The following is a 6,698-nucleotide window of genomic DNA, read 5'->3' as shown; positions in this document are numbered from 1 at the left end:
GAGACCGAGACCAAGAGGGGGTTGGCGAGTGCATTGGGAATGGTACAAGCCTTCTGAAACCTCAAAGCCTGCCCCCATTGACACACCTCCTCCAACAAGGTCACCCTTCCTTCTACTAACTAGGGACCAAGTATTCAAACATATGCCCCCTCTGGAAGCCATTCCCGTTCAAACCAGCACAGAAAGACAGTTGGCACTAAGACCTTTGTCTTCAGTGAAGTCTAGTGGTTTTCTTTCAGAATGCTTCCTAAGGCTCTCACAGCTAATTTATCATGTAAAAGTGATTGATCTTGTAAGCCTTTGTGCCTGGCGTTCTCACAGCACCATAGTATCTCTGTTGGTGGGTTCTCTGGCACACCCCCAAGTTAATAATCATAAGCGCAGGAGAGTATTTTTGTGTTTTGTCTTCTATCCTTTGGTTGAGTCTTCAAGGTTAAATAGTATCAGTGATAATGAGTATCCTTAATTTGTTCTTAGTATTGTCTTCACTCCTTTGCTGTTGAATAGGAAGCTTGTAATTTTAATATGCATCTTTTGTCATCTTGAATGTCTTTATATTCCTAGTTTGCTGATGCCTTTCTTCCCTCCTCCTGAAACGGTGTTTATTTTTTTTTTTCATATGACTTTCTATATCTTTTGGGAATGGTATAAGGAATACTTTTTTTTCTAATGCTGGAAATCATTAATGCCAGGCAAGCACTCTACAACCCCAGCTGATACTTTACTTTTAATAAGTTAACATCAAGAATTATATCCTTACTTTTCTGGGGAAAAAAATCCCAGCAAGGCTATAATAGCTCTCATTCTGCTGAGCTTGCTTTGCAAACGTTTGTGTCTGAGGAGCGTAAACCACAGCAGTAAACCTGCCTACTCCCATCTTTGCATGCTTGTGGTATCCACTGCCCCCTGTCCCTCATTCTCTCTTCTCGTCCTCTGTCTTCCTCCCTCTGCTCTCCTTCCCTCCTTCCTTCTTCCTCCCCAGTTACTGAATAGTTCCAGAGCTGGTACTAATCCTTTCTTAAAAAAGACATTTTTCATTTTTGAGTGCTGTGTGTGTCTGTGAGTGTGTGACACACAGTGTGGAGGTTCCCACAGACGCCAGAAGGGAGCGTCAGATCCCCAGAGCTAGAGTTAGAGCTGGTTGTGAGCTCCCTCCCGCTCTTAGGTGCTGAGACAGCTCTCAACCTCCCTTTGAGTTTTTTATAGACTGTGTTGTTACAGCTATGTTGTTTATAACCCGACCGAGCTAGAATTCAGCTTTCACAATAGTTTCTTATAAGCATTTATATAGTCAGTTTTTAAAACCTGTTCTTATTTAAAATGTGTTTTTATTTTTACTTTTTTGTTGTTGTTGTTGTTGTTGTTTTAAAACAGGGTCTCTTTAGGTAGCTTATGTAGTCCTGGTTGTCCTGGAACTTACTATGTAAGCGAGACTAACCTCAAACTCACAGAGCTCTGTCTGCTTCTGCCTACCAAGTGTTGGGGTTAAAGGAGTACACTGCTAGGCCATTTTTATGTGCACGCGTGTTTTGCCTGCATGTGTCTGTGCATGCGGTACCCATAGAGGCCAGAAGAGGGCGTCATTGAAGGTTGATTATGAGCCGCCTTGTGGGCACTGGGAACAGAACCTTGGTCCTCTAGAAGAGCAACCAGTGCTCTTAACCACTGAGCCATCTCTCCAGCCCCTTGAACCTGTTCTTGAATTCATTTTAATTTATATTTTCTTATAATATTATTTACTTTATGTTTACAAATTCAGTGATATAAAGGCTATATACAATATTTTAGTATTTTTGGAACCCTTTTGTACTTCTGTGAGTCTTTGTTTTTTTAACTTTATTAGTGCCTTCTTTCTACTTCTTTGAATGTGTCTCTGTGCTGATGCTGAAATCTATTGTTTGCAAATCTTCCTGACTCATGACAATTTCATACTGCCTCCTTCTTACTGGTTGTGAGCTTCTTACTGAAACATAACACACAGAGAAAGGAGCACATGTTACAAACTACATAAATTCTTACAAAACAGCTCACCTTTGTGACCAGGACCCCCACATCAAGGGAGATCACTGACAGGATCTCAGAACTCCTGCCTCTGTGACGGGCTGTGATCTAATTCACAGATAGTTTCACCAGATTTGATTTTCATATAGGTGAGTCACAGCTATACTCTGCCCTTTCTGAAGCTGTCTTCACCATGGCTTCTTACCGCTGGGAGCCTGGATGTAAGGTGTAGGCTGGGAGCTGTTTCCCTGAGCTCTAGTGTAGTGGTTCTCAAACTGTGAGTTGTGATCCCTTTGAGGGTTGATCCCTTTTACGGGGGTCTCATATCAGATGTCCTGCATATCAGATATTTACATAATGATTCACAGTCATAGCAAAATTACAGTAATGAAGTAGCAACAAAAATGATGTATGGTTGGGGGTCAGCACAGCATGAGGAACTGCATTAAAGTGTCGCGGCACTGGGAAAGTTGAGAACCACTGTCCTGGTGGATTACCTTTCCTAAAAGGTCATGGAATACCTTTTTCCATGCTGAGCCTTGGGGCCTACCTCCTCATTCTTGGTTTTGTGAGAGAAAGATGGAGGCCCTTCCAGTGGGTTGTTCCTGCTCTTGGGTGCTGTATTAAAGCAGGGACCCTGCCATTGGAGACAAAGGGTTGACAACTAAGGGTGTGTTAGCCCTCACCACTGAGGCACTGGGCATGCCTTTGCCTGGAAAAGTCCTGGCGTCAATTCTCCTAGGAAGAGAATAGTAAGTTTTAGCCTGGTGAGATGACTCAATAGGTGATGCTCTTTGGGGACAGGTGGTGCTCTTTGGGGACAGGTGGTGCTCTTATAGGACAGGTGGTGCTCTTATAGGGCAGGTGGTGCTCTTATAGGGCAGGTGGTGCTCTTATAGGGCAGGTGGTGCTCTTATAGGGCAGGTGATGCTCTTATAGGGCAGGTGGTGCTCTTATAGGGCAGGTGGTGCTCTTATAGGGCAGGTGATGCTCTTATAGGGCAGGTGATGCTCTCTACTGGACAGGAGATGCATTATGGGGCAGGCAGAGCTCTTACAAGGCAGGCGGTGCTCTTAGCAAGCCTGGCAGCCCAACTCAAGTTCAACCTCTCTAAACCTACCTGAAGGTGGAAGGGGAATGCCGACTCCACAGAGCCATCCTCGGACCTCCACATTGAACTGCCCCTCCCCTCACAGAGTCACTTTTTAAAAATTGAACATTTTAACATTTTTTTAAATTGAAATTTTGAACATTGGCGATCTTCTTTCTTCCTGGGTCAGGAAGCATCACTGCCTGGTGTTGGGGACCAGACTCAACAAAAACACCTCTTACCAGGGATTTATAAATATAAGTAAAGTATACGAAGACATGTGAAAAATAATGAAGCAGAAACCATAGAATAGTACCAGGAGGATCTTCCAGTGAATCCTGAAATTCCTTTCCATTTGCTTTTATACTCCAATACTAAAGGGGGAAGAAGACAACAAAAGACTTCTTTAACATGATACAAAGGAGAGTTGAACAATTAATTGCTTCAACACTTTGAGAAATCAAGTCATTAGCATTCTGTTGTTTAGGCAGTGAAGCCAGCCTAGACCAACTATCCTGAAGGCATCCACTCCCCAGGTAACCTAACCTTATTTTACAAAAGAAGGAGCAAAAAAGTGTGCTTGCACATCCTGACCATCTGTCAGGATGGAAATAGGATCACAGTTTTGGGCCTCCACAGCCTGGGTTCTTTTATATCTCTGCATCTGCTGGGCATTGGGTAGAGAAGTAAGGACAGTTTGTTCATGAGGGACTCCACAACCTTGGCAAGCTAGTCCTGCACTTGTCTTTATTCTCCTGTGGGCTTTCTCCTCTTTTCACACTCTCCCTGCCCACATCGGATCCTTGTCTTCCCCTACCCCCATTCTTTCTTCCCATCTTCCTCCCTACATTTAAAGCTATTTGCCTTCACTGTTTCAACTGCCCCTACCCTTCCTCCACATCTTCCTCACTAGGCTCATTGAACCCCACAATCATGTCTTCTGACTTTTCCCTTTTCCTCTGCAGGAGATGGGCTGGCAGGGATCAAGCAGGAGAAACCAGAGTGGCCGCTGCAGACTGTGGTCTCTCAGACTGCACTTCCAGAGAAGGACAAGGAAAACATATTTCAGCCGCAGAGTGGCCTCCCACCATGCCAGACTATGGGGCAGCGGGCTATGGGGTCACAGGAGGAAATTGGGGGTGCTTGGTGGGCCCCACCCCCTGAGCAGGAAGCCCGGCTGGCTGCTCGAGTTCCGGGGACAGCTCCAGGCCCTCTGAGCCCTGCACTTTCTGCGAGTAGGGGTCATTTCGTGTGCATGGATTGTGGGAAAAGGTTCAGCTGGTGGTCATCCTTGAAGATCCACCAGCGCACACACACGGGCGAGAAGCCTTACCTCTGCAGCAAATGTGGCAAGAGTTTTAGCCAGAAGCCCAACCTGGAGCGCCACCAGCGTCACCACACTGGTGAGAGGCCCTTCTGCTGTCCAGAGTGCACAAGACGCTTCAGTCAGAAGCAGCACCTGCTCAAGCACCAGAAGACTCACTCTCGGCCCACCACCCACTCGTGTCCAGAATGCAAGCGCTGCTTCAGGCACCAAGTGGGTCTCCGCATCCATCTGCGAGCGCATGCCCGGGACCACCTGGGTGCCCATGTCAGCTTGCATGAGATGCTCCAGTATGCTGCGGCACGCCGCCGGGCCTGCCGCCTGCGCCCTGGATCCCCACGCAGATGCCCTGAGTGGCTCTGGCTGGGGCTTTGCCAGGGCTGGTGGGGCCAGCACAGGGTACGGACAGCTGCTCACCACCACTTAGGTCCCAATGAGCAACGCCAGTTCATCTGCAATGAGTGTGGCAAGAGCTTCACATGGTGGTCATCGCTGAATATCCATCAGCGCATCCACACAGGCGAGAGGCCCTATGCGTGCCCTGAATGCGGCCGCCGCTTTAGCCAGAAGCCCAACCTCACTAGGCACCTGCGCAACCACACAGGCGAGCGGCCACACCCATGCTCGCACTGTGACCGCAGCTTCCGTCAGAAGCAGCACCTGCTCAAGCACTTGCGCACGCACCTGCCTGGTGCCCAGGCCACGAGGTGTACCAGCTGTGGACAGAGCTGCCCCAGCCGTGCGGCACTGAGGGCGCACCAGCGTGTGCATGCCGCTACAGAGCTGCTACGGTCGCGATCTGCAGTCCAGAGTGGCGTGCCTGCTTCAGAGTCACAAGCTGAGATTGCCCCAAGTGTGACTCTGAAGACCCAGGGTACTCAGGATGCCAAGGAAGTGCTGTGTGGTCAGGAGTGCGAGACCCAGGCTGCACCCAGTGAGCAGCGCCAGTTCATCTGTAACGAGTGTGGCAAGAGTTTCTCATGGTGGTCAGCGCTCACCATCCACCAGCGCATTCACACCGGCGAGCGGCCCTATGCGTGCCCAGACTGCGGACGCTGTTTCAGCCAGAAACCCAACCTCACACGACACCGGCGCAACCACACTGGTGAAAGACCCTACCTGTGCACTGCCTGCGGCCGTGGATTCCGTCAAAAGCAGCATCTACTCAAGCACCAGCGTGTGCATCGCGGAGCTCAGGCCCCACACCCTGGCCCAGAGGAGGAAGAAGAGCTGTAGTGTGCGCCACCTGTGTAGTTGATGGTGGCAGGCGGTAGAGTGTGTGCTTACAGAATGTCGTCAGGAACAGGAGGGCCGGGAATGCTGACTCTTGATGCCCTTCAAGTTAGATCCTATTGAAAAGTTCCCCAAGGTTCTGAGACCTGAGGATGGTATTCCAGAAACATCTCAAGGAGGCCTGAGAAGTGCCTATTGGGGGAGGAGGTGAGGTTCAAGGCTGAGTCTGATGGGAATGTGTTCATTAGCATTTAGAATTGACCCCCCAGCCTTAGGCACCTAGTGAAAAGCCCTAGGAAAGCCTCCTGTGTGAAATTGCCTGGAACTGATCATCGGTAGCACTGTCCTGTCACATAGCTACAAGATGGTTAGAGGGGTGGTCCCTGTGGGAAGAGGGTCACAGACTCCGATTTGGCTAGGAGGAGTAATTATTTCCCCAGCACCAAGGACAGTGCCACCTGTACCACACTGGATGATTTGATGGTCTCTCTCCAACCCTGAGTGTCTCATGGTGCTAGGTGTGGCAGACCTGGCCATCGAACTGATAATGTATGTGATGATTAAGGGTTGGGTACGGGCACATGGTCTCAGCCAAGCTTGATTGCCTGGGAAAGTCGCTGAGCAAGAGTGGGCCGTGTGTTCTAGGTGTGCAGGTGTCTGTGACTGTCATGGGTCCTCGCCTATAATGGTGTTGGAGAAAAATGAAGGACTAAATATTCCACGTGGTGTCACTGTCCTTTCTGCATCAACCTACCGTAGACCAGATATGTGTGCACCTAGGACTCCGAGGGTGTTGGTGGGGTTGCCATTCATATGTGCCCTCCTCCTACCTGCTGCCCAGGCTGGAGGGTAGCTTTCTGTCTCCTACTCTCCTTCATGTCCGTTATACGTCTCTCCCCATATGCTGATCCTCTGTGCCCCACTCTGTCCCTCTGAGGTCACCTCTCCTGCCTCTGTAAAGCAGGGTGACTGATGTCCTGGTGCCGACAGCAGCCAGGGCTCCAGCTCAGGCTGTATCCTTGGATTCCTCCCTGAAGATGCGCACTGGGG

The 6,698-nt window shown here is 49.3% G+C and overlaps 1 protein-coding gene across 2 annotated transcripts in view; it reads left to right on the top strand.

The window, feature by feature from the left end:
- The window catches only part of Znf775 (zinc finger protein 775), a 24,838-nt gene extending 18,415 nt beyond the window's left edge, over positions 1–6,423 (top strand). For both annotated transcript variants that reach the window (XM_026789403.1, XM_013353895.2), the window contains exon 3: positions 4,057–6,423. In XM_026789403.1, coding sequence (XP_026645204.1) covers positions 4,057–5,651 — 1,595 coding nt within the window. In that variant the 3' untranslated portion in view covers positions 5,652–6,423. The remainder of the gene's footprint in view (positions 1–4,056) is intronic.
- Positions 6,424–6,698: the final 275 nt, after the last annotated feature.

This window comes from Microtus ochrogaster, unplaced genomic scaffold (genome assembly GCF_000317375.1).
Source record: "Microtus ochrogaster isolate Prairie Vole_2 unplaced genomic scaffold, MicOch1.0 UNK18, whole genome shotgun sequence".
Taxonomy (NCBI): Eukaryota; Metazoa; Chordata; class Mammalia; order Rodentia; family Cricetidae; genus Microtus; species Microtus ochrogaster.
This window is presented reverse-complemented; position numbering and strand designations above follow the sequence as displayed.